Genomic DNA, 27402 nt, shown 5'->3' with positions numbered 1-27402 from the left:
AGTGACTTGCCCAAGGTCATACAGGTATGTAGAATTAGAACCCGGGTCCTGTGCCCTTCCACTAGATCATGCTGCTTCCCTCTGGCTAAATCGCTCCTAGTTATTTTAAGAGGGAGTAAATTAAGAAATCTAACCACTCCCATCAACATCTATTTTGGTATAGCAATGTGGGTTTTTGGGTTTGTTTTTTTTTTAATTGGTGCCTGGATAGACCTCCTTGATACCAAAATACAGGAATTGGGGCTGGGGGAGAGACCATTGGTGACCCCTCAGAGCTCAGGAGAAACCTGCCAATTCATTGATTTGGAACAAATTCTTGAAGTCTAAAGAGTTTTGGTTTTGGTTGGGTTTTTTTAAAAAAAAAAAAAAAAAACAAGGAGAGGACATGGGACTTTCATATTGGGAGTTTTCCGTACCTGTGATCTGGAGATCTCAGCTGTTGCCGAATCTTCAACTTGGCCTCGGTAGTAGAAATGGCCTTCTCCTTCAAAAATAGCACGTTATCAGATTTATGACACCAATTCTGCATTCTGTGGTTGTTATTACTATCGTAATAAGTCCTCTGTCACACAGGCTTTCACTAAAAGTTAGGGAATCAGTCTATATCTCTGGATGCACTTGACTAAGGCCCAAGTGTCATAACACTGATTTCCTTTTTATGTGGGGTTTCTCAAAAACACATTACAGGAGAACTGACGGGTTGCTATTAGAAAGGCTACTCTGAGCTGTGGATCTCAAATTGTTGCTCCACTATTGCTACAACAGTTTCATTTCAGAGAGATGCAGTTTGCTGCCTCTCTTTCAAAACAAATTTTTTTAAAAATCCATGCCTGACTGCACAGGAACTTCTTTCCTTTCCTCTTAAGAACATTGACTTCTAAATAATCCTTAGAAAGTCTGGAACCAAGTAGCTGTTAAAACCTAATCAACTTTCCCATACCTACAGAGAGGCCCACAAGCTGGTATAATTTCTGTTGAATTCCACTGAACAGCTGCCTGGGGCCCAGTAGTTGTAGAGTGGTTTTGCTGGAGGAAATGGGTAGTAGAAGCAGTTCTCCTAATGCGGGGCTTGTGTTCCAGCAGATTCGTTAAAATACTCATGCCCTGCATCCAGGCACGTGGCACATTATTGGAAGATTTCTCTAATTCTGCAATATTGCTCTCTTCAAAATGCACAATGAAAGCATGCAGCACTGACCACTGCTATGACACAGTAACTTTATGAAAGGTGACTGATTAATCGGGCTGGAGTGAGGGATCCACAGACACAGCGGAAGATTCTGCCTCCCCCGCCTGTTCGCTCTTGGCCGTTTTACGCTCAAGAGCCCGGCAGCCACTTACTTTGGGGTGAGGCTGGGCAGGGCTGTTGTTACCCTTTGTTCTTCCTGGAAGAGCTGATCTCACCCAACTGGTGAGCAGGCTTGCTGGAGCTGATTAAATCCTTTACCTAAAGCTCCTAAGAGAAACACCCCAACTCTTGTCCCTCCCCTGAAAAGATGGGGGTTTGAGCTTGCATAGTTTTCTTGAGCTTAAAAAATGCTAATTTTAACCTATGTGGGGCCAAAAAGAAATTTCTTTAAGCTCTGTTTTTATTTGGGTTTCTTGGAAATTTGCATCTGTGGGGCGAACGACTCTAGGACAGGAAAGGGTTGCTTTCCCTTCACTAAAAATAGTGAATTTGCAAATTAAGGATGGAAAGAACTTCTCTAAGATTCATTCCTTTTTACTTAGTAAAATTTATCGATTGGAAATAAAGCAGATAGAGAATTCTTCATTAACTGTGCAAGCAGCAGCAGGCCTTTATTTAGTTTGATTGAAAGGAACAACTCAACTGGTTATTAAACTTTTTTGCTTCTCTCTTGGTCTTGACCCAGAAGTTCTAAGTCAGTGAGCCCTCTGCCAGGAGTAGGAAGCCACCCAATTGACATTGCTATGCTGTGGTTCTCCTCCCCTTGCATCAGAATCCAGCCTTGCTGGACACTGGAGAAGCCAGACTCCCTCAGCAGCAGGATGAAAAATACAACCATCATGGTGCTGGCTCTGTCCTGGCAGTGGAAGGGCGACTCCAGGACAGTCTGAATATCAGCGCCTTAGCAGAAATCTTGGGGGGCCTGATTGGGGCAGTGGGACTAGCAGAGACATCTCTTTGCCTGGAAGGAAACTCCCAAAACCCTACGGTCCCATTCCTAGAAAAGACTTTCCCAGAAGGACACTTGTTCTTGGACTTCCTGCAATTAAGAGGTGATGGCTCGTACCTTTTAGCCAGGAATAGATGAAGAGGATCCCAACGGCAGTGTTATGCTTCAGGCCGTAGAGAGTGACCCCTCCCTTGGCGAGATGGAGAGAACTGTTACTGCAAACCCCCAGGAAACTCATGGATGGATTTCAACTAAGCCCCAGGACTACAGTATGTATTAACTTGGGTGTTTTTTCAGGATGGTCCCCCAAAACTGCTGCCTTTTCTGTAACTATTTAGAGAATTGAGCTTTTATCACTCAATCTCCAGGAGTGTAACTGCATTCTGCAAGCTGTGTGCGGCAGTCTGGGGTGAGCTCCTGCTAATGGGGCCCTTCCCCTGCTTGAAATGTGTTCGAAAAAGCAATCCCTTGGCAGGAGAGGAAGCGGATGGTTGAGACAAATATTCAAACAAGAATATTTCCAGGACACCTGGCAGCTACTTTTACAGTGTTATGGGGAAAGAGGTGCCACCAGAATGACTGTGTCCTTGCAGGATGAATTAAAATGGATCATTTCTTGCTTCGGCTGCTCCACGGGGAGATCCGAACAGGACCCGAGGGCTTTCTCCTTGGGCTGAGACTACCTATACCATGACAGTGTAAACCAGAACTATGAGCAGCAAGGCTGCAGGAGTTTTGAGACCAGACGGCTGGTCAAAGATGTGATGATTTCCAGCCCCATCTTCCCCAGAACCTGGAAGAACGAACTCCCGTGCCTTTTGAGAGGCCTCCTGTGCTTACCGGGGGCATGGTGAGGAGCTCCGCCGCAGTTATCTTCACGCCTTCCGGAATCACGTGCAACTGGTTGGGGCCTTCTGAATGCTCCTTGAACAACTACATTAAATGGAAAGAGAAAACAGATACTACTTGGACTACTAAGAAAACTTGGCATGGAAGCTTGGGCCTCCTGAGCCAACCTTGGGTTAAACTCATATCCCAGATGCTGCGGTCTGTGACTGGATTCATACTGAAGTTGATTAAAATCAGATTCTTGCTCTAAAACCGAGTGGCCCTTTTTCACTCTACAGGTTGTAAGCTTTTAGATTCGGTACTAACGATAACGGTATTGTACCCACCCCTGTTTAAGCTAATTGGCCTCCTGTTCCCTCTTCCAGCTATGCAGTTTTATACATGGAAAGGCCCCACATGAAAATCCAGATTAAGACTCTAGCTACTTGAGCCCCAGGCCCTGCCTTTGGGGGAGTACCGGGGAGGGAAATGTCTGCTACTGTCTGTAGAGGTAGGGCTTCTCTTGCCCTCCACGGCTGACATGGAGAAATGTCAGGCACTAGAGGATGGTAAGCCCTGCAGAATAATAACTGTGGTATTTGTTAAGCACTTCCTAGGGGCCAGGCATTGTCCTAAACACTGGGGTAGATACAAGCTGATCAGGTTAGACACAGTCCCTGTCCCACGTGGAGCTCACAGTCTTAATCCCCATTTAGAGATGATGTAACTGAGGCCCAGAGAAGTACAATGATTTGCCTGTTCTCACACAGCAGATACGTGGCAGAGCGGGCATTAGAAGCCGGGCCCATGCTCTATCCACTAGACCACGCTGCTTCTCAAAGCAGAAAGGCTTTGCAGCCTGCCCTCTATTACTCCTTTTGGACTTGCTTTTGAGCTGTGACTGACCACCCAGAGTAAGTGGGAGTCTGGACCCAGGCTGAGGCTTTTTGTTTGGGGAAGTGACTTCAACAATGGGCATGCCTCTCCCTAGAGACCACATACTTTTTACAGGATCCTGTCTTCCTGAACCTAATAGTGTGAGAAGGCCAATCACCCAAGCTAAATGGAGGAAGAGTGTTAAATAGATGAGAGTAATGACCTTCACTCTCCAAAAATTAGCATTAACAGGGAAGCTGCGATTTCTACCTTCTGGACTGCCCTTCCAAAAAGAAGTTTAAGCTTCAGCAGCCCTGGTTTCTAGGGGTACACTTTAGGCTACACAGTCTGTTCCTTCCTTACTTAATGCAAAAGGCCTTACTTCAGACCACTTTAGAGCAAAAGGAAAGGATGCCCACTGATCAGAGTAAAATGCTATTGTGATATTTGTCACATTCCTACTAGGGCGATAGAGCGAAAGCCTCATGGTTTATTTCTAATTAACGGCCAATTACTGGAACCTAAGTCGGCCAAACCTGGAATACTAAATCAAATTCATCTTCCTCCATTGGATTTCCAAAACAGCAACATATTTGCAAAGGTACCTTCTGCATCGGGCCCACCAAGCCAATATCATACACCATGAATCCATCCACTCCAGCTTTGATTTCAAACAATTTGAGCCTAGAATGTCCAAACAAAGATCCTGGTTAGCAGGACTTGGAGTCTATTGTATTCTAATGCTGCCTTTCCCCCCAACTCTTTTTTGGAAAATTTTGCACACAGAACTTCTAAATTTGTCAAAAATGGAACACACCCTGAGGTCATGTATAATATTCTTGGTATGTATTTGTGCCAGATGCCCTAAGCTCCTTGAAGACAGGACACTCATGGAATACCCAAAGCACCTAGCTTAGTTTGTTGAATAGAATTGGTGTGAAGTAAATGCTACCCCTCCTCAATAAAGCAAAATAATAAAACCAGTGCTGGGTGGGGTTGTGGAAGAGCGGTGATCTACTTCTTGAAATTAAACATTTACCAGTGCCAGTTTTGTTGAATGAGCATTCCCTTCACCATCCGCACCCACCCCTGCCACCAAATTATTATTTACTTTAATTCCACAGTTGAGCACTTCCTACCGTGTCACCGTCGCCAGCACTGACTGATAGGCGTCGCTCCTCTGATCCGTCGGGAGAAGCAAGGCAGCCATTCCCCCTGTTGCCAGAGCCCCTCGGCGATGACAGGTCTGCACCAGCAAGTCCATGTAACTCTTCAGGAAGAGTTTCTCCATGTTCACATACTTGCTCCGGTCTGGGAGTAAGAATTGAGCTCGATGGCCTGAAAGGAACGAAGGGGTCAAAATGGATCTTGTTCACCTCTGGGTCCAGGTCTGCTCACACTTCCAGCCTCATGGGGCAAGATTTGGGGGATCAATTTCAGGAGGGCGCATATGGAAGGGACTGTGTTAGTCCTATTCCTACCTTCCTCCTGCCCTGCTCACTATCTCTTGAATTCAGGGAACTCAAATTATGTGAAGTGAGCTTCTCCCTCACACCTGGCATTTGGGCAGACCCTGACTGCCTGCCCAGGGTCCGGCTCTGTATGGATCACCAGGTATTAAAACAACGAAAAGTCCCTCTCGTTGGCCTTGAGGTGCGGCCTTCCCCTTACCAAATTTACTGACAAAAGATGCGGAATAATCCCAGATGCCACAGTTCAATCCGGCAGAATGCTCTTTCAACTCATACAGGATCTCCTCCATTTCAAAGGAGGCCAGAATGCTCTCTATTAAAACAGTGGCTTTGATGGTGCCGATTGGCAGATGGAGCTGCAACCAAATAAGGTGATAAAGGAGAATTAGGAAAGAAAAGTAGTTGCTTTTTTTTTTTTGCCTTCAAGAAAGAGAAAGACTAGTGAGGCTGGTAGAACAGAGGGCAAGAGTGCTCTCCTGGAAACATACCTCTCTAAAAATGAATATATGCATGCAGAAATTTGACAATTTTCCTCTAGGCCTCCCTCGGATACTTTTGGGGCTGATGTACCCAGAGTTGGCTTCCGTAGAGGCTTCCTTATTCTCTAGGGGATTTCTCTCTAGGAATTCACTGTATAATGCAGTTTTCACCTTTATTCCTCCACTTATATTGGGGTAAGGCCTGGATAAAGCAAGACTGCAACTCGCATCTTTTTTTGTGTGTGGTTTTTGTTAAGCACTTAGTGTGTGCCAGGCACCGTACTAAGTGCCGGGGCAGATATAGGTTAATTAGGTTGAACGCAGTCCATGTCCCACAAAGGGCTCACAGTCAATCCCCATTTTATAGATGAGGTGACCAAGACACAGAGAAGTTAAATAACTCGCCCAAGGTCACACAGCAGATAGGTGGTGGAGCTGGAATTAGAACCCAGCTCCTTCTGACTCCCAGGCTCGTGCTGCATCCACTAGGCTACGCTGCATCCTCTCTCATGATCTTGCATTATCAGACAAAGTCTGTTATCTCTTGCCGGATTCTTCATATTTATTTCCTTAGCTTACAAAGCCTGAAACGATATCCTAAAGTATGGTCGCAAATTTCAAGGCACCCCAAAGAAAGGCTTCTGACTATTGGTACATATTGCTCAAGAGGAAAAAATAAAGCTCAGGTTGGAAAACTTACTTTCTTCTCAGTCCAGACAAAAATATCATTCCAAAGCCTGGCCTCCAGATAACTTTCTACCTGCCGCACAAGAATAATGGGAATTTATTCAAACTACAGCACATAATCAAATGACCTAAATCCAGCCAACAATAAAGTGTTGTCAGCCAAAATGATCATGCTTCATTATTGGTGAGTGCATTTTACAAAAGTTCACAGCTATATCAATTATTGTTCAAGATAACTGTGTAAAAAGACACTACTAAATTATGGGTTCAGCAGTTTGCAGATAGCAGTATTTTCACTCAGACCTCGACTCCCTCAAGCCTAGTATGTAGTCTCTACTGTTGGCAACAGAAACCGCAGGGAAGACAAATACAGGACTAACCTTGGGGGTAAAGTTTATTGTTGGGTCATTCTCTCCAAAGTCCTCTGCACACAGTAAGCGCTCCATACATACGATTGACTGCCTGACTACAGTGCCCGACACCTAATGCTCCCCTCACAATCAATTCATTACATTGCCAACCTGTCATCTATGAATTTAACTATAAACTCTCTAACGTCTTTGGCTTTTCCTTTTAAAACACAATAAGGTTCTTCCTACACCAGGTCCTGTCCACTACTCAGAAATAAATCCTTTATATGGTTTTTTCCTTGTAAATAATAGGGTTACAAGACATTTATCCTCTTCATTCAATAGTATTTATTGAGCGCTTACTGTTTGCAGAGCCCTATAATAAGCACTTGGGAAAGTACTATACAACAAACAGTTACACACTTTACCACGTTGTGTCCCAGTGAGTCGAACGGCCAAGCCACGTGAGAGTAATCCCAGTTCCACTGTTGCCCTGAGGTTTGCAGAATCCTGAGTCTAATACTTTCTATTCACTTCCTCTTCAATAATAAATAATAATAATAATGTGTGGTATTAACCGCTTACTCTGTGCAGAGCACAGACCTAAGCACTGGGATAGATATAAGATAGTCAATACCACATGGGGCCCACAGTTTAAGTAGGGGGGAGAACAGGTTTTGAATCCCTATTTTGCAGATGAGGGAACTGAGGCAGGGAGAAGTAAAATGATTGGCCCAAGGCCACACAGAAGATAACTGGCAGAGTTGGGATTAGAACCCAGATCCTTCTGACTCCCAGGCCCATGCTCTATCCACTAAGCCATGCTGCTTCTCGCTGCTCAGTACCATTGACTGATTGATCTAAAGGTACTTTCACTTGTTAGTCAAGTATTAATGTGCTCGATGGGGGAACGTGTCATGCCAGTATAAACTTGAGCGACTCAGGAACTAAGAAGTCTTCATTCAACACCATAGTTTACAGTGCTGGGGTAGATACAAGATAATCAAGTCAGGGAAAAAGAGCAAGCATCTTATTCCCATTTTATGGATAAGACACCTGAGAGGTTAAATTAAGTAATTCTCCAAGATCACACTGAAGGCCAGTGGTAGAGTTGGGACTGGAACTCACGCATCCTGACTTATGCTCTTTCCACTAGTCTATACTGCTTCCTGTGAGTCCTCCTTATCTCCATTCTTTTTTTTTTTTTTGCAATTGAGAGATGCACAAAGGGATCCCCTATGAAGTATCTCTATTTTTAGCAGAGCATGTAAAATTCCAGAGTATACATATTTCAGTTATAGAACAAGACCTTTTTTGACTAAAATGAGCTACACTAACTTGAGGTCATCTACCCACTCACTTTTCATTCTTCTAATGGATTCTCTTTACTGAACAAGCACATGGTCAATGGAACATTCATGCTAAGAAAATTACCTTTGAGAGATAAAAGAAAGGGCCACTTTCACTGTCATACAGTGCCTTCCCCACGTGGAACATGAGCAAACCAAAATCAAAGAGAGGTCCAGGAATCTCTTTTCCATTCACCTGTAGAAAATGTACAGAACTCTCAGAATCACTGTAAAACAGGATTGGCTTTAAACAGAAAAGTCCCAAGACAGAGTCTGTTACTACACCCAAAGTTGCCTCTAGATTATAGATTATTAAAGGATTTCAAAGGGATTTCTGTCTTTTCTTAAGGTATTTTTAAGCACTTACTATGTGCCAGGCACTGTACTAAATGCTGGGGTACACAAAAGTTAATCAGGATGGACATAGTCCCTCTCTCACTTAGGGCTCCCAGTCAATCCCCATTTTACAGATGAGGCAACTGAGGCACAGAGAAGTGACATGACTTGCCTAAGATCACAGCAGACAAATGGCAAAGCTAGGATTGGAACCCAGGTCCTTCTGACTCCCAGGCAGGTGCTCTATCCATTAGCCTATGCTGCTTCTGTCCATTTACTGAATGTACTTTAAGGCCTTGAGGCACTCGACTTGGTCTCCCTTCCTATCTTACTTCACTAATCTCCACTATAACCCACCAGCCCACACACTTCAACCCTCAAACACTAACCTACTCACTGTACCTTGATCTTGTCATCTTCCCACCAACCCCCTGCCTACGTCCCTCCCTTCTGGCCTGGAATTCCCTCCCCCCTCACATCTGACAACCATCCTCCCCATCTTCAAAATCCTACTAAAATCATATCTTCTCCAAGAGGCCTTCCCTGTCTAACCCCTCATTTCCCCACCTTATCTTTCCTCCCTTCCACATCATCTTGGCACTTGGCTCTGTACCACTTAAGCACTTTAATACTCATTCCACCTCCACATCACTTACACACATATCCCTTACACTCTGCCATCTTCCTCATCTTTAATTTATTTTCATGTCTATCTCCCCCTTCTCTAGATTAAGATCCCTCTGGGCAGGGAATGTGTCTACCAACTTCACAGTACTGTACTCTCCCAAGTGCTTAGTAAAGGGCTCTGCACACACTAAGTGCTGAATAACTACCCCTGGTCGATTACTTTGTATCGTATCGGCACACCATAAAGCTCCCAGTACCAGTCCACAATGAAAGAGATACAATAATACCATCAAATTGTGCTCCACCATGTTCCATGCTCTTGGTCGAAGCATAAGGATGGGAGCCTCTGATATGGGAGGGATACCTTGTGGGGAAAACCAAAAATCAAAGAAAATTAATCTTCTCAGATATCTGTGTAACACTAAATGTCAGATAATACTGGTTTGTTTTATTCTCACCCGGCAATTGATGATGAACAGCTTGAAAGACATTATAGATACCCTTGATTTGATTGGAAAATGTTGGACAGTTTCCATCATCAAAATCAACCTGAAAAGGCAAAGAAATACAAGATTATTTCCTATCCATCTATAAATAATAATAATACAAATGTTGGTATTCATTAAACACTTACTATTTGCAGAACACTGTTCTAAGCGCTGGGGTAGATACAAGGTAATGAGGTTGTCCCACGTGAGGCTCACAGTCTTAATCCCTATTTTACAGATGAGGTAACTGAGGCACAGAAAAGTTAAGTGACTTGCCCACAGTCACACAGCTGACAAGTGGCAGAGCCAGAATTCTAACCCATGACCTCTGACTCCCAAGCCCGTGCTGCTTCCACTGAGCCATGCTGCTTCCCTAATGATGGTTATGAATGAGGACTTCCACTAGTTTAGAGACCAACTCCACCTGGGGTTGTTGAATGTACTTAGCTCCTGGAGCTCCCAAGTTTTTACTGCCACAGAAGAATAATAATAATTATTAAGCCATTTGTTAAACACTTACTATATGCCAGGCACTGTTCTAAGTGCTGGGGTAGATACAAGCAAATCGGGTTGGACACAGTCCCTTTTCTATGTGGGGCTCACGGTCTCAGTCCCCATTTTATAGATGAGGGTACTGAGGCCCAGAGAAGTAAAGTGACTTGCCCAAGGTCACGCAGCAGACAAGTGGCTGAGCTGGGATTAGAACCCATAACCTTCTGACTCCCAGTCCCGGGCTCTATGCACTATGCCATGCTGCTTCTCCTATTTCCCCCACTGACTACATTATGTATTTCAACGGTCACAAATCCTGTTTCTTCCCCCTGTCTTGTGTACTAGAGTTTACATACCTTCCACTGACCCTGATATTGGTGAAGTCTGGTTTGTCTAAATTGGGGCCGAGTGCCCCAGATGCCCTGGCCAGTGAGTGCCCACCACCCTCTCCCCCACGCCAGCCCCTCGAACCTGGATGCCCTGAGCGGTAGACCCTAGCGCACAGAGGAAGCGCTCTGTTTGGCAGGGTGCTGTATCGCCGATGTCCACGTGCCGGTTCTGCAGTCGCCTGGGCACTGGCGACACTCTCCAGACTCTGTCATTCCGAATGTGGGCGGTTTGAGGGGAGAAACCAGGGAGCCCATCGCTGAGGTCCAACTCTACCTTCCGGGCAATTCGTCGTTGCAAAATCTGTTTAACATAAATACTTTTTCAGCCGCTTTCAAACTCTCAAATTGCCCTATGTTGGGTATCTCATCACCCGAAAATAGCCCAGACAGCCCTGCTGATTCATTCTTGGATTGACACCCCCGGCCCTGAAAAACTTAAAAACTAATGTTTTGAGAAATTAATTGTGATGGGCAGCACCTTGATATGTCAACCCTTTTTTCAGATTACCTTCTCCTTTCTCTCCATACTGACTCACTTCAGAAACTAAACTCAAGTTTAAAGGAAAATTGATTTTTATTGGGAAATTTTGCCCCAAATTCTTCAAAGTCAAAAAAAGTAAGTTTTTTGCTTTAATTTTCAAATTCAGTTTAGAAGTCTTAGCAAAGGTTACTGAAGGACACATTCTGAAGTTCTGAGAAAATCAAAGCTACCTACTCTTGCCTCTGGCTGCTCTGAACTGCAAAACAATCCCGCAAGTCTTGAAAACGCACCCAAATGTCCTGTAAACATTTAATGCTTTGGAGGATCAAAAACTCAAGTCAATTTTCTTTGACAATTGACGGTCTTGGGAAATGACCTTGGAAACACTTTCTGTGAAGTTACAGAGTGCTCAGTCTCAGTCAAGAGGACCTACTGATCTGAAAAGGCTGGAAGGGAAGGAATCGTTGACAGGCAAAAAATTGATATTTGAGAACATCTTGGCCAGGTTTGTAAGGAATGAAACCAACATTCACTTAAGGATTAGAAAAAGGCTTTCATCCCAGTCCCACATGCTTCTTACCAGTACAAATGGAAGCAGTCACACTTTCAGTCAAAAGAAATGGGAATTCGCAACCGGTTCTTTTCGCTATAATTTTTGACATGGGCAGAATGAATTGTTTCTGCCCTTAGATAGGTTTATTCTGTAATTGAAGGGGCTCTCATCAACTGCCCGATTGTCTCAAGGATCCACCTAATTGCTAGGTGCTGCCCGTACTGGAGAGGCTGGCCTCTGTGGATAAAACTTCGTGTTGTACCTCTGTCCCTGCTGCCAGCCTGTCTCCTAATTTGAGAGGAGACGTCCCTGACCATCCAGGGTCTTTCTCCAATCACACACACGTCTCAATTTGTCCAGGCCTCCAGGACCACACCGGAAGTGTCTCTGATGGCAGTGGGAGTCCATCTCTGACCGGAGACCCTCCATGATTGATCAGGATCACTCAATCAGTGGTTTTCCTTGAACAGAGCACTTGGGAGAGAACTAAACAACAGAGTGGATACACGTGATTTCAGTCCACAAGGAGCTTACATCTAGAGGAGGAGACACACTAAAATAAATTACAGATAGGAGAAACAAGCAGAGTATAAGGATATGTACATAGGTGCTATGGCGCTGAGAAGCATATCAAAGGGCATAGTTGACAAGGAGGTTCTTTTCCCCCCATTTCCCTCTGCTCCTCCCCCTCTCCCTTCCCACCCCCTCAGCACTGTACTCGTCTGCTCAACTGTATATATTTTCATTACCCTATTTATTTCGTTAATGAAATGTACATCGCCATGATTCTATTTAGTTGCTATTGTTTTTACGAGATGTTCTTCCCCTCGACTCTATTTATTGCCATTGTTCTCGTCTGTCTGTCTCCCCCGATTAGACCGTAAGCCCGTCAAACGGCAGGGACTGTCTCTATCTGTTGCCGACTTGTTCATTCCAAGCGCTTAGTACAGTGCTCTGCACATAGTAAGCGCTCAATAAATACTATTGAATGAATGAAAGGAGGTGAAAGGATAGCGGAAAGGGTAGTGGAAATGAGGAGCTAGTCAGAAAAGGCCCCTTGGAGAAGTAATTTTAGTAGAGCTTTGAAGATGGGGAGACTAGTAATCTCTTGGATATGAACAGGGAGGGAATTCCAGGATAGAGGGAGGACATGGGCAAGGGGTTGATGGTGAGACTTATGAGATTAAGGTATAGTAAGTAGGCTGGCATTAGAGGAACAAAGAGCATGGGTTGGGCTGTAGTAGATCAGCGAGGTAAGGTAGGAGGGAGAGAGCTGATTGAGTATCTTAAAGCTGACAGTAAGGAGTGTCTGTAAGACTAACTCCTTGTGGGCAGGGACTGTGTATACCAAATCTGTTGTACAGTATTCTCCCAGGAACCCACTATAGTACTTGGCCCAAAGAGCGCTCAATAAAGACCAGTGACTGACAAATGGGCAACAATGGGAGGTTTAGAGGAGTGGGGAAGACGTATACGGTGTTTTAGAAAAACGATCCAGCAGCAGCGTGAAGCATGGGCTGAAGTGGGATGAGATTTAAGAAGCAGCAAGGCCTAGTGGATAGAGCATGGGCCTGGGAGTCAGAAGGATCTGGGTTCTAATCCTGCCTCTACCATTTGTCTGTTGAATGACCTTGGGCAAGTTACTTAACATCTCTGGGTCTCAGTTACCTTATCTGTAAAATGGGGATAGACTGTGAGCTCCATGTGGGACTTTCCCTGTGTTTTGTACAATGGTGAGCACGCATGTGGTAAATGCTTAAGAAATACCATAAAAAAAAGCGATAAGTGGCAGGGAGGTTGGCGAAGGGACTGATCAGCATGGTAGCAGTTCAGATGGAGAGGAAGGGGTGATTTCTAGAAATGTTGTGAAGGTAGAATTGACAGGATTTGGTGAGAAACTATCTCTGCATCAATCAACCAGTCAGTGGTACTTATCAATAGCTCCACTGTGGGCTGAGCACAGGCACGTACTAGGCACTTGGGAGAGTACAAAACAAAAGAGTTGGTAAACATGATCCCTGCCCCCGGGATCAGACAGAAACTCTTTACCAAAGCTCATTATGGGCAAGGAACAACTGCTAATTCTGCTGTATTGTACCCTCCCAAGCACCTAGTACAGTGTTCTGCAAATAGTAAGCGCTCTATAAATACCAATGATTGATTGACTGATCTCTGATAGAACTGGTTGCCAGTCAAAGACCAACTCTTAACCAAGAAGGATTTCACAGCTGCTACCAACTCAGGTCAGGCTCTAGTTTATGGCTTTAAATAGTAACTGAATGGGCAAATATGATCAAATCTTGGGTGAAACTGGCTCACTGATCCTATTCGCAGATGGGGTTCATGGGCTCTCTAACCCAGGTTGAGCCCAGGTTAACAGCAGCCATTTTTCCCCCTTTTTAAAAATTGGATTTGTTAAGTGCTTACTATGTGTCGAGCACTGTTCTAAGCGCTGGGGTAGGTACAAGTTAATCAGGTTGGACACAGTTCCCGTCCTGCATGGAGTTCATAATCTAAATAGGAGGGAGAACAGGTATTGAAACAGCATTTTGCAGCTGAGGAAACTGAGGCACAGAGAAGTTAAGTGACTTGCCGAAGGTCACAAAGCCAGAGGACCCAGGTTCTTTTCACTAGGCCACACTGCTTTTCTGTTACCTTGATATCAGAGTGGGAAATGGGGGGAATATGCTTACCTCTCTGATTAACTGGTCTCCATTTAACTAGGCAGAACCTGGTCCGATCAAGAATAAGACTTAAAAAGCCAGCAATAAAGCTTGATAATCAGGCCTATGTGATGTCAACAGGGACTTGAGGATGTGGTCTGGGTCTCCACAGACATTCCCTCGGTCTACAGAGCACAATTCTGAAAAGTTTTCAGTTAAACATGCACTCAAAGGTGACTTTCAGAATCAGTGCTATTTTCTTCTAATATGAAGGATAGCCATATACACGTTCTGCAAACATTTATCTTATGCAGATTTGGGTCATCAATGACTTTTTCAAGGGAAAAAATCCTTCCAGAAAATAGCTGCCTCATGCAGTTTCAGCCGATGACTCCAGCATTCCAATAAGAGTGGCGTGAAAAAATTTAGACATTGGCCTTTTGTAATACTGCTGGGTTAGACCTGATTCACAGCAGACTGGAACTCATCCAGCTGAAGCAGTCATGGAGACTGAAGATACTTAAGATCACTCCAGGGTTCGGATCAGCCCAAGATAGGAAAGGAAGGAAGGCAAATCTCCATGTTTGGAAGCCCCCAGCTAGAGGGGGCTGGGACACTGCAGGGTGGTCCCTCTCTCCAGAGTCCGGTGGGCTAGAGGAGTCCTGAAAGAGTTCAGACTGACCCCTGGGTGGGTAAGTTCCACATCTATGAAGGAAGTCATTACTTCCTGGGAATCTCATGCTGCTTCAAGAAAATTCTAGCCACTGCCAGCCTCAAGGTCAGGGCTAGAAACCCATCTCATTCCTTCTGCCCTTAGCCCAAACACAGCAGTGTTTTGGACATGCTGCTTCTCCCTACCCTTAGTGTTTGCCTCCCCTAGTAGACTGTAAACTCTTTGAGGGCAGGGATCTTGTCTACTAACTTGTGTAACAATAATAATAATGATGATGGTATCTGTTAAACACTTACTTTGTGTCAAGCACTGTTCTAAGCCCTGGGGTAGATATAAATTAATCAGGTTGGACACAACCCCTGTCCCATATGGGGCTCACAGTCTTAATCCCCATTTTATAGATGAGATAACTGAGGCACAGAGAAGTGAAGTGACTTGCCCGAGGTCACACTGCAGACAAGTGGCAGAGCCGGGAATAGAACCCAGCAGGGACTGTCTCTATCTTTTGCCAATTTGTACATTCCAAGCACTTAGTACAGTGCTCTGCACATAGTAAGCACTCAATAAATACTATTGAATATAAGGTCCTTCTGACTCCCAGGCCCATGGTCAATCCACTAGGCCATGCTGCTTCTCATACCTTTACACTCCAGATGCTCAGTACTGGTGCTCTGTACAGAATAAGCGCTCAATAAGCACTATTGATCGACATGCCCTTCCATTCACAGCCTCAAATCTCAATAAATCAAAGACAACTGAAGGCAAAAATCCAGCACTTAACCTTATCCACCTCCAGGTCAAAAGCAGAGGTCAGTTCAGCCAAGAAGTGAACAGCATCTTGGGTGAAGAGGGTGCGATGCTCGTGTTCCAGACCACGAGGAGGAAGTCCCAGGTCCACAGCTGCCACCATCTGAGATAGATAAAATCATCCATTGCAAAAAGGCACATTAGAACAAACCCGAAGCAAAAGAATGCACAGGCTAGTCAAGCCGACTCTCCCTCCTTTGGAAGCCAAAACTGGAAACAGAAAAGTTTGATTTCACATTCTAGAAGCGAGTCTGTTGTGTCCTTAAGAGGGGCTACTCCAATGGGCAGGTGCCAGAGTAAGTCACTGGGAGTGCCCACTCTGAAATGCTAACAGTGGCATCCAACACATGAATCCCCATTTCATTGACAAGTCAAGGAGAGGTCCCAAAAGCCGAGCTCATCGGGATGCTTTGTCCACAGGTCTTGATCCTTGGTCTAAACATTTTGATTGAAAGCTCTGTGTCAGGGACCACAGTTATGAATCCTGATATTTAGCACAGCACCTTGTATCCACCTCCTTGACCTCTCAACTACTTTTCCATCCATCAATTAATAATCAATAAATGGTTACTTATTGAGTGTTGTATGCAGGGCACTGTACTAAGCACACAGGCTCAGCCTGGGTTAGAGAGCCCATGAACCCCTTCTGCAATAAGAGTTGGTAGTCACAGTCCATGCTCACAAGCAACTTCAGTCTCGAGGGGGAGATAGACATTAAAAAAAATTAACGTGGATCACTCCCTCCTCCCCCAGTAACATTAGCTAATCACAACTTCAAGGACACAGTTCTTTCCTGGTTTTCCTCTTTTTTCTGATTACTCTCTCAGGTTCTTTCACTGATTTCTCTACTGCCTTTCATCCCCTAACTGTGGGTGTCCCTCAGGGCTCTACCCTGGGTCCCATCCTCTTTTCACTCCACACTCACTCTCTCAGAGAGCTCTTCTGTATTAAAACATTCAAAGAACTCTTCCCCTCCTACCTTACCTCCCTAATTTCCTACTACGATACAAGATGCTCACTTTGGTCCTCTAATGCCAACCTATTCACTGTACCTCAATCTCTTTTATCTCACTGCCGACCTCAGCCCAAGTTCTCCCTCTGGCCTGGAACTCCCTCCCCCTTCATATAAGGCAGACTACCATTCTCCACACCATCAAAGCTTTCATTTTCCTGACTCCTTTTACATCTGTACCCTTTAAGCACTTGATACTCACCCCATTCTCAACCCCACAACCCTTAAGTACATATCTATAATTCATTTTAATGTCCATCTCCCTCTCGAGACTACAAGCTCCTTGTGGGAAGGGAACACATCTACCAACTCTGTTTTGTACTCTCCAAAATGCTTAGTACAGCGCTCTGCACATAGTAAACCCTCAATAAACGTTGACTGATTGATGGATCTGCTCCAACAGCTTCACCTCCTACTTCTAAGAGAATGATTACTAATTTATCTGGCTAGGCCTTTCCCCTTATCTGCAATCTTGTCTTTTCTCTTTCCTGCAAGATACTTCCATACGGATGTACTGATGGCACCTCAAGTTCAACATATTAAAAACTAAATTCATCCCTCCTCAGCCCTGTCCTTAGTAGACAAGACTGCCATCCTTCCTGCTTTCCAAAGCCCACAAACATGGCTTTATCCTTGATTCCTTGCTCTCTTTCAATTCTCACATCTGGTCTGTTGCTAAATCCTATCAGATTTTGCTCCATGTTTCTCAGATCGACCCCTCCTTCTCCATCCAAATGGCCAACACCTTTGTACTGATAGCATGTATCCACCCCAGTGCTTAATTAATTAAGCAATTAATTAATCTTCCCTCCAGGTTGCATTTTCCCTCTCACATCAGCTCTGGCACTACCTTAGCACTTCTGAACTCACACTGTACTTCTTTGCATACCATTTTAGGCACTATAATATTTGAGACTTTCCTCCCAATTTATAAGGTATTTTATATGTCTCTCCTGGTACATTGTAAACTCTCTGTGGCCAGGGATCATGCCTTCTTCTACTCACCCATTTGCTTAGTCTTAGTGGTCTGCACACTATTAATATTATTAATTGATGGACTGACCTTGCAGCTCATGATTTTTTGTAACTCTCTAGTACTTTTTGAGACTCAGAGCCTTAACTGATGACTTCAAAGATAAGAGCAACAGAGCCAATACATTTTCTATTCCTAGCTTAAAATAAGATTCTGAAAATCACGGGCTGTGACTCCCTATGTTAAAAAAAACAACAAAAAAACTCTGTCACCTCTAAACACAATGCTACTCCGTACTACCAGGTACTGCTGTGACTAAGCAAGCTATATAAACAGAAAAACTGAGCTCACTGCAAAAAAACTGGGAGAAATATGTTGTGCAGGATTATTTCTTGATAGCTGACCATCTTTGGGACAATAATCAACTTTCCCTCACTTTGGCCTGGGAAGAACTGGTCAGAGGACTCTCTGGACAGTGAACCTGGCCTGAACTGTCACCTCTCTCAATAATGTTGTTTTTGATGCAACTAGGTGATAGGGTCTCGAGCAAAGTATACATTGTAGAACATAAGCTAAACAATGCACATGCTAATTTTTATAATGGGGGAAAGAAAACTTGGGAAATCACTCTAAAGGTGCTATTGACAGCATTATTCCCTGGATTGAGTTTCTCTTACAGAATTTTACTTTTGAGTCATGTAGAGTAGTGATGACTTGTACCTGACTGTCTGTATCTTATTTATTTCACAATGCAGACAGATTCCTGTTCTCCCCCACAGTTAGACTGTTAACTCCATGTGGGTTAGGGCCTGTGTCTGACCTGATTATCCTATCTTTCATTCATTCATTCAATAGTATTTATTGAGCGCTTACTATGTGCAGAGCACTGTACTAAGCGCTTGGGATGAACAAGTCGGCAACAGATAGAGACAGTCCCTGCCGTTTGACGGGCTATCTCTATTCCCAGTGCTTAGTTCAATGTTTGGCACACAGGAAGTTGCATAAATACCATAATTATTATAATACCACTAGTAACCTATCACATGTATAGCACTTACTGTTGAGATGCCTTTGTACTTTACAACAGCAGTATTTCTGTCTTATAAGACATATTCCAATTCTAAAAACTGTCTTGCCTAGAGTTGCAAAGTGAGCCAATTACAAAGTTAAAATCTAACTCAAGATTTGTTCTTCCCATTCATGATCTCTGCCAAATGGACCCACTGCCTATGGGTAATTTTTCAAAATAAAAGCCATTTTTCTTTATTTTAAACATCTGACAAGTTTAATATATCTTCAGGACCATTAGCATGAAGTGTTCCTGAAATGCTGATCGAATTCTACCACTACGTGCAAAAAGACTGACTTTTGAATTTTTTTACTCTTGCCAAAAAAGAATATAAAAAATATATGTTTACTTTAACTATATAACACCCCTTTCTCATATGTGCACACAGTAAAGTCACTGTAAATGACCCATACTATTTCTCAATATTGCTTGCTCTGCCGCTGTTTCATGGGTAAATTTTAAATACAACTAAAATTTACTATAAGAAGCACTAGATTAATTAAATGTCAAAGTAATTTAATTTTAATATTTCACAAAGCTACCTCAGGGTTAAAATGATGAATACTGGTTCATTACAGTGAAATATCAATTACAAAAGGCAATTGCTGAAGAAAAAAGAAGAAAACAAAAATGCCCACTTTGGGACTGGGATGGAAAAGAAAATCAAGAATTAGAGATAAGAAGATTAAAAAAAGAGAGAGGCCACCAAGGGGCAGAGACCATGTCTAATTCCCACATGTTTACCTCTCCCAGCACTTAGGACAGTGCTCTACACACAGTATACGCTTAATATTATTACTGCTAAGCCTAGCTGCCTTATTTTTCCCTAAAGCAGTTACAACTTTCAATTAATGTTGAATTTTCTAAAGAATGTACATAAAAAACTATGTTCTACTCACAGTAATTTTCAAAGGTTCTCCTTAAAACCACCACAGCAGTGATTTAAGAAGTTCTGCAGAGGAAATGTTGAATGACTGGTTAACCTTTCAGTATTTGCTTCAACAGTGATATCGGCCTAAAACTTTGGACTTTCACTTCCTGATAACCCCGCAATTTTGCAATCTTTTCTTCAATTTATTTTGCTTTCCTGCTGCCTCTACAAGGGGCAATGCTTTTGGTAACAGAATGAATATAGTTTTAGAAGTGCTCCAAAGCAACAGGAAAAAATATAGCAGAACACGTTGGGCGTCACCTCCTCTCCTACAGACCCAACCCGCAAAGCATTGGCTTAACTCAAAGGGGGCTTAAATCAAAGGCACCATTATCCAGAGGTGGCCTATGGCAGCTCATAAGAATAATAATAATAATAATAATAATTGTGGTATTTGTTAAGCGCTATGTGCCAGGCACTGAACTAAGCGCTGGGAGGGAATCAAGCAAATTGGGTTGGACACAGTCCCTATCCCATATGGGGCTCACAGTCTCAATCCCCATTTTACAGACGAGGTAACTAAGGCCCAAGATCACACAGCAGACAAGTTGGGGTGCCAGGACTAGAACCCATGATCTTCTGACTTCCAGGCCTGTGCTCTATCCATTATGTCATATCCAATCCATAAGAGAGGCCCATTGAAAACCGATGATTCCTCACCTGATTCGGCCTCACCCATAGCTCCAAAGTGGGAACTGGAGAGCAGCACCAAAGCTCCAGGGACTCATCAGCTGCTGAAAAAAACTCCCAAGCTGCCCAACCATCACCATATCAGCGTGGCTCAGTGGAAAGTGCACGGGCTAGGGAGACAGAGATCATGGGTTCAAATCCCGGTTCTGCCGCTTGTTAGCTGTGTGACTTTGGGCAAGTCACTTAACTCCTCTGTGCCTCAGTTACCTCTTCTGTAAAATGGGGATTAAGACTGTGAGCCCTACGTGGGACAACCTGATCACCTTGTATCCTCCCCAGCACTTAGAACAGTGCTGGGCACAGAGTAAGCACTTAATAAATGCCAACATTATTATTATAATATCAAGCAAAAACTCTCTCACCCTCGGCCTTGCTCCTCTCCAACAACAATCCAGCCAACATGCTTTGCTCCTCTAATACCAAACTATTCACTGTACCTTGCCCTCATCTCTCTCACTGTCCATCTCTTACTCATGCCCTCCCTCCTACCTGCAGCTCCCACCCCCTTCAATCTCTTTCCATCTTCAAAGCCCTACACAAAAGCAGATCTCCTTCAGGAAGCCTCTCCCAAAAGCTCAATACAGTGCTCTGTAAAGTCAGTACTCAAATACTATCGATTATGATGTCTACACCCACTGCCTCCGCTTCCTCTCCTACTATTCTCATCTTGATCCTGTCCAACCAAGCTTCCTCCCCTCCACAGAAACCACCCTATCTAAGGTTACCAATGACCACCTCTTTGCCAAAGCCTAAGGCCTCTAACTCCATCCTATTCCTCCTCCACCTTTCAGCTGCCTTGGATACTGCGGACCACCCCCTTCTCCTGGAAATATTATCTAACCTTGGCTTCACTGACACTATCCTCTCCTGGTTCTTCTTCTACCTTCTTCTACCTCTCTGGTTGTTCCATCTCAGTCTCTCAGGACTCCCAAATCTACCTAGCTAGACAAGTCCTCTATTCTCCTCTACAATCTTGCACTTTTTCCTACTTAACCATTCTCTTCTCTCACTACACCCCAGCTTGCATGCTCCATTCCTCTCGAGCCAAACCTACCTCTGTGCCTCATTCTCAACTCTATCACTGACCTCTTGTTTGAGCCCACCCTCTCCCTTCACATTTGGCAGGCCATTGCTCTCTCCATGTTCAAAACTCTTCTGCAATCAGAACAGTGGTCTGCACATAGTAAGCGTTTAACAAATACCACCATTTACTCCAGAAGCCCTTCCCCAATTCACTTTTACACTCTCCAATTCCCACTTTACCACTTCTGCACCAAGTACTCACACCTCATCCCAAAGTACACACATTCACATATTTATATTATAATGCTTCCTCTGGCTGGTAATTTATTTTAGTGTCTGTCCCGCTGGCTAGGCTGTAAGTTCCTTGGGGGCAGAGAGCATGTCTACTAATTATTCTCTACTCTCCCAAGTGCTTACTACAGTGCTCTGCACACAGTAGGCGTTCAATAAATATTACTGATTGATTAAATCACAGGCCTTTGCTTGGTTGCCCAGAATTAAAGTGGCATCTTTTTAACGCTGCTTCTAATTTGACTTTCGATAGAACCCTAATTATACAATTCACCATAAGGAGTTGCTCCTGAATGCCTTATGAAACCAATCACTGGGGAGACGATCTTCTTCGTTTTCATTAAAGATATATACCACATGTAACATTTATACAGCTACTTGCTAAGTTTGAAGATGATGCCTTTAATACTTTCTACCTTGCCATTCACTGGACAACATGACATCACCTTTCAAAACTACTCCTGTATTTCCGCAAAACAACGCCCTGACAGCCCTGGCTCATGCCTACTAAATTGGCTAATGTATCAGAGAGAAGTACTCAGTTACTGTCACTGGCAGAGGCTCTGGAAATCTCCACACGTCGGTCAGTTACACTATTATTTTTCTTGCATTGACCCCGCCTTTCCTATATCCCCCATGAGAGTCTCACTCTAAACCCCTGAACCCAACCCCACCGTTGACCCAGGATCAAACTATTCCCCAGCTCTGATGGGTGGAATCTGCTTTTTTTTTTTTTTTAAAAAAAAAAAGCCCCACTCTCCCTGCTTCTGTCCCTAATGGGCAGTCGTAGAGTTGAGCCCTTTTCCAAGGGAATAGCTGTCTTTATCACCCAGGTACCGCCCTGTCATCCATAGGTAAATAAAGAAGCGGCATGGTTTAGTGGAAAGAGCATTGGCTTGGGAGTCAGAGGTCATGGGTTCTAATCCCAGCTCCACCATTTGTCAGCTGTGTGACTTTGGGCTAGTCACTTAACTTCTGCCTCAGTTACCTCATCTGTAAAATGGGGATTAAGAGTGTTAGCCCCATGTGGGACATCCTGATTACCCTGTATCTACCCCAGTGCTTAGAACAGTGCTTGGCACATAGTAAGTGCTTAACAAATACCATTATTATTATTATTTATAATGGCCTTCTCCCTGATCTGCTGTTGGCAATTGGAGGGAGACTCCTGGTGCTTTTGCCAGCATCGAGTGAGACTATCCATTAAAACAGTACCTTAGTTGTAGGTCTCTCGCTGTTGAAGACAAAGGGGCAGAAGTCACTATTTTTCTCTTATCGTGGTGAGTATTGAGTGTGGAGCACCTTACTAGGTGCATGGGAACCTATGACAGAAGAAATAAACAAGAATAAAGTTCAGTAGGCTGCTCAAACTGAGGACAGGTGTATCATTTCTCACATTCTTAGGGAAGTCATCTCGACACCCATAATACTTACATATATATTGATTTACATACTCCATTAATTTACTTATTTGCTTATTTCATTTTTCCAAACTCCAGCAATTTACAACTTGCATCTCTAGTCTTCCTCCTGCTCCTACTGAGCCTTGTGCCTGCCTGTCACTCCCATTAAATTGTAAGATCCTTAAGCACTGGGACTGTGGCTTCGATTTTTATTATATTGTCCCACGTGCCTAGTATAGAACTCTGCATATAGTAGGAGCTTAGGAAACACAATTGATGAATGAATGATTATGCATATAGGGTACCCTTTATCTCTGAGTTCAACAAACCAGTGGTTTCCACTTTCATCAGCAAAATGCACCCAGCACATCGCCTATTAAACTCCAAATCCACAGGTGGCAGAGACAGAGTGGCAACCCGGAGTCCTGGAACCATAAGAAGCGGGATTGAGGAGGAGCTGGGGGTCTTCAGGAAGTGGATGGCCCAACCATGGCCAGGAAAAGCCACAATGAACTTCTGAGGGTGCCCACTCTATCGAAAACTAGCCCCAACACAAAAGTCCAGCAGAGAAAACTCCATTAGTGCTGCTCTGAAACCTTCTCAGGACAAAGGCCTAGGAAGGGACCTTGGCTGTGAAAGTGAATACGACAGAGAACAGACTGGAGAGATAATCCTGGAGTGAGTGAGAGAGGGCCTGAACTTGGCTTAACAAATATCATTATTCGGGAAGCAGCATGGCACAGTGGATAGAGCATGGACCTGGGAGTCAGAAGGTCACGGGTTCTAATCCCAACTCCTCCCTTTGTCTGCTGTGTGACCTTGGGCAAGTCACTTTACTTCTCTATGCCTCAGTTACCTCATCTGTAAAATGGGAATTGAAACTGTGAGCCCCGCGTGGGACAGTGACTGCGTCCAACTTGATTTGTTTATATCTACCCCAGTGCTTAGTACAATGCTTGGCACCTAGTAATCACTTAAATATCATTATTACTATCATTATTATTATTATCTGGGCTGGTGCTGGGAGGGAGTGGGGAAATCTGTCCGTGAAACCGGCAGCTCCCTGAAACATAGGCTTCCATCAGGGCAGCAAAGAAATCTCATCTATGACAACTGTCCGCTGAATTTGAGTGATGGGTATCTCTGGTAGTTAGGGAGTCCTTAGAGTGCTTTGAACTCCTCAAAAAAGATGTGTCTTTTTCATCACCAACTACTCTCTACATCAAGCCAGGACTATAGCAGATTTGAGGAATGTTGAGCTTTAACATTGTCAGAAGAGCTAGGGGGCCTCATTAAAAGAAAACGCACCAAAAAACAGGGTAATTTTCTACATTAGCCTAGGGAGTTAAACTATTTCTCTCCTAAAGGTGGTAACTGCATTCAATTCCAATCTTTTTTCAGTAGTGAAACCTTTGCACAAGTACGAGTAACACAGCAGTTCATATTCATTGTGAACAATGAAAGAAGCTTGCTTTTTCCCTCCCAGTCTTGCTTCATTAATTTTAACATCTCGCACTTCTGCCAGTTAGGATCTCCATTTTCCCCTGAAGCTGGTTTTACTTCTAAAACAAAAATAGCACATTTGGAATATTCCAGTGCACTTTAGCCAGAGCTCAGTGTGAAGCCCAATGTTAATTTGAAATCAAGTCAGTTCAAACCAAAGCTCATTTAAAAACTCTGACAAAGATGGATTGCATTACTCTTTATTTAAAAAAGTCAGTTCTTCTATAACATGATAGTCATTTTCTTGAAGAACAAAACATGAAAAAACCACCACATCATAGTACTCACCCTGCAAGTGACACCACACATCTGCATATAACCATTTCTTCTAACACCACATCAACTTGCGCTGATTGCAAATAGCGTTCTATTCAGTGGGGAGCACGCTATGGAAAGAACATACAGTAGTGTTCTCTAATCACAGCCCATAATGAGAACACACTAATAGAGCACTGATCATACCAACAAAGTATAGTGGGGTGAAAGCCTTTTTTTTAAATGGCATTTTTAAATACTTACTTCGTGCCAGGACTACACTAACTGCTGGTATGGATATAAGCTAGTCAAGTAGGACACAGTCCATGTCCCAAACGGGGCTCACAGAATTAACCCCCATTTTACAGAGGAGGTAACTGAGGCATAAAGAAGTGAAGTGATTTGCCCAAGTGGTGGAGCCAGTATTAAAACCCAGGTCCTTCTGACTCTCATGGCCTTACTCCATCCATTAGGCCACACTGCTTCCGGGGCTTAGTGGAAAGAGCCCGGGCTTGGGAGTCAGAGAACGTGGGTTCTAGCCCCAGCTCCGCCACTTGTCTGCTGTGTGACCTTGGGCAAGTCATTTCATTTCTCTGTGCCTCAGTTACCTCACCTGTAAAACGGGGATTAAAAAGGTGACCCCCATGTGGGACAACCTGATTATCCTGTATCTACCCTAGCGCTTAGAACAGTGCTTGGCACAAAGTAAGCACTTAAATACCATAATTATTATTATAAATGATGAATGACAACTGCCGAGAGGCCCCCACCTGTAGACTGTAAGCTTGCTGTGGCAGGAGATGTGTCTGTTTATTGTTGTATTGTACTCTTCCATGAGTTCACAGCCTAGAGCATCTGCCACTGCTCTCATATCTAACAATCACTCTTCCCTCCTTCAAAGCCTTATTGAAGGCACATCTCCTCCAAGAGGTCTTCCCTGATTAAGCCCTCCTCTCCTTCTCCCACTCCCTCAGCGTCACGACTTGCTTCCAGCCCCACAGCATTTACACATATATGTGTAATTTTATTTATTTATATTAATGTCTGTCACTCCCTCTAGATTGTAAGCTTGCTGTGGGTAAGGAATGTGTCTGTTATACTATACTCTCCAAAGCACTTAGTACAGTGCTTTGCACATAGTAAGTGCTCAATAAATACAACTGACTGACTCTTGTTCTTTTGGCGGTGGCTGCCCCCTGCCCACGTCAGGTCTGGGAGAGCTGAAGCACCCAGCCCCTTCCCCCGCTGTCTCCCTCCCTGCCCACAAATGCCGGCGCTTAGTACAGTGCTCTGCACACAGTAAATATGATCAAGTGAATGAATTTTACAGATGAGGTAACTGAGGCACAGAAAAGTGAAGTGACTTGCCCAAGGTCACACAGCAGACAAGTGGCAAAGCCAGAATTAGAATCCAGGTCCTTTTGACTCCTAGGCCCATGATCTATCCAGTAGGCCAGGCTGCTTCTCTTTTCATTCCAACAAGCTTATCGAGGTAGCTTGCCTCGTCCTCTCTCTTCCCTCTGTCAAGTTTCAGCCCACACTCATAAAACAGTCTTCATCCTTCAATCACTACTCCGTATTTCCCTTCCTAAAACAGCAATTCAACACCCACACTTTACAGGAAACTCTCCCCACTTACCTGAACTTCACAATGTTAAATTGTGAACCCCACCTAAGGACAGAGACCGTGCCTAACTCCCACCCCTGTATTCTTCTCCAGCGCTTAGTAGGGCTCTGCCCACAGAAAGCATTTGATAAATTATTACTATTTTTAAATGGAATTTGTTAAGTACTTACTCTGTGCTAGGCACTGTACTAAGCACTGGAATAAATACAAGATAATCAGGTTGGAAACAGTCCTTGTCCCACATAGGGCTCACAGTCTTAATCCCCATTTTACAGATGAGTTAAATGGGATACAGAGGAGTTAAGAGATTTGCCCCAAATCACGTAGCAGACAAGTGGCAGATCTGAGATTAGAATCCAGGTCCTCTGACTCCCAGGCCTGTGCTCTTTCCACAAAATCATGCTATTTCTTTTACTAAACTCATTTTTTATGGTATTTGTTAAGCACTTATTCTGTGCCATGCACTGTACTAACAGCTGGAGCACACAAGGTAATTAGGTTGCTCACAGTCCAAGACACACATTTCAATCCACTGGGCCACCTAAGAGTTCAGCAATTGACCTTAAAGTTCTAACGCTGGGAATATTTTCACTTAAATCTAGGAGGAGTTTTGAAGGCGAAAAGGGAGTGAAATAATTTCTAAAACATTTATAAGGAAATGAAAGAGTACACTCAAAATACATAATAAACGAAAACCTCCAGGGCCTCTAGGTGGCAGAGGAATCCTATTTTATAACGATTCTAAGCTGAAATAAAGAATCTGTTGAAAAAGACTGAAGCTAGGAAAGCAGCTGAGTGGCGGAAATGGTAAGAATGCCAGGCTATGAAACATCAAACAACAAGTAGCAGCATGACCTACTAGGTAGAGAACAGGCCTGAGAGTCAGAAGACCTGGCTACTAATCTTGGGGCCGCCACTTGTCTTCTGTGTGACCTTG

The 27402-nt window shown here is 43.8% G+C and overlaps 1 protein-coding gene across 3 annotated transcripts in view; it reads right to left on the bottom strand.

Annotated features, from left to right (window-relative positions):
• Positions 1 to 27402, bottom strand: part of LOC100081596 (malate synthase, glyoxysomal-like) — a 31991-nt gene that overhangs the window by 959 nt on the left and 3630 nt on the right. The window contains exons 2-15 of one of the 3 annotated variants that reach the window (XM_029076988.2): positions 24872 to 24969; positions 22893 to 22999; positions 15663 to 15791; positions 10594 to 10812; positions 9601 to 9691; positions 9430 to 9506; positions 8265 to 8375; positions 6494 to 6553; positions 5514 to 5670; positions 4982 to 5180; positions 4448 to 4526; positions 2979 to 3071; positions 2256 to 2328; positions 417 to 484 (exon numbers count right to left, since the gene is read on the bottom strand). In XM_029076988.2, the coding sequence (XP_028932821.1) occupies positions 417 to 484; positions 2256 to 2328; positions 2979 to 3071; positions 4448 to 4526; positions 4982 to 5180; positions 5514 to 5670; positions 6494 to 6553; positions 8265 to 8375; positions 9430 to 9506; positions 9601 to 9691; positions 10594 to 10812; positions 15663 to 15791 (1356 nt within the window). In that variant the 5' untranslated portion in view covers positions 22893 to 22999; positions 24872 to 24969. Of the gene's footprint in view, positions 1 to 416; positions 485 to 2255; positions 2329 to 2978; positions 3072 to 4447; positions 4527 to 4981; positions 5181 to 5513; positions 5671 to 6493; positions 6554 to 8264; positions 8376 to 9429; positions 9507 to 9600; positions 9692 to 10593; positions 10813 to 15662; positions 15792 to 19641; positions 19727 to 22892; positions 23000 to 24871; positions 24970 to 27402 lie in introns of those variants that run through there. The other 2 variants (XM_029076989.2, XM_007668411.3) reach the window with 2 other exon arrangements.

Source organism: Ornithorhynchus anatinus, chromosome 12, assembly GCF_004115215.2.
Source record: "Ornithorhynchus anatinus isolate Pmale09 chromosome 12, mOrnAna1.pri.v4, whole genome shotgun sequence".
NCBI lineage: Eukaryota > Metazoa > Chordata > Mammalia > Monotremata > Ornithorhynchidae > Ornithorhynchus > Ornithorhynchus anatinus.
Note: the sequence above shows the minus strand (reverse complement) of the source record. Positions and strands in the feature narration are given on the sequence as shown.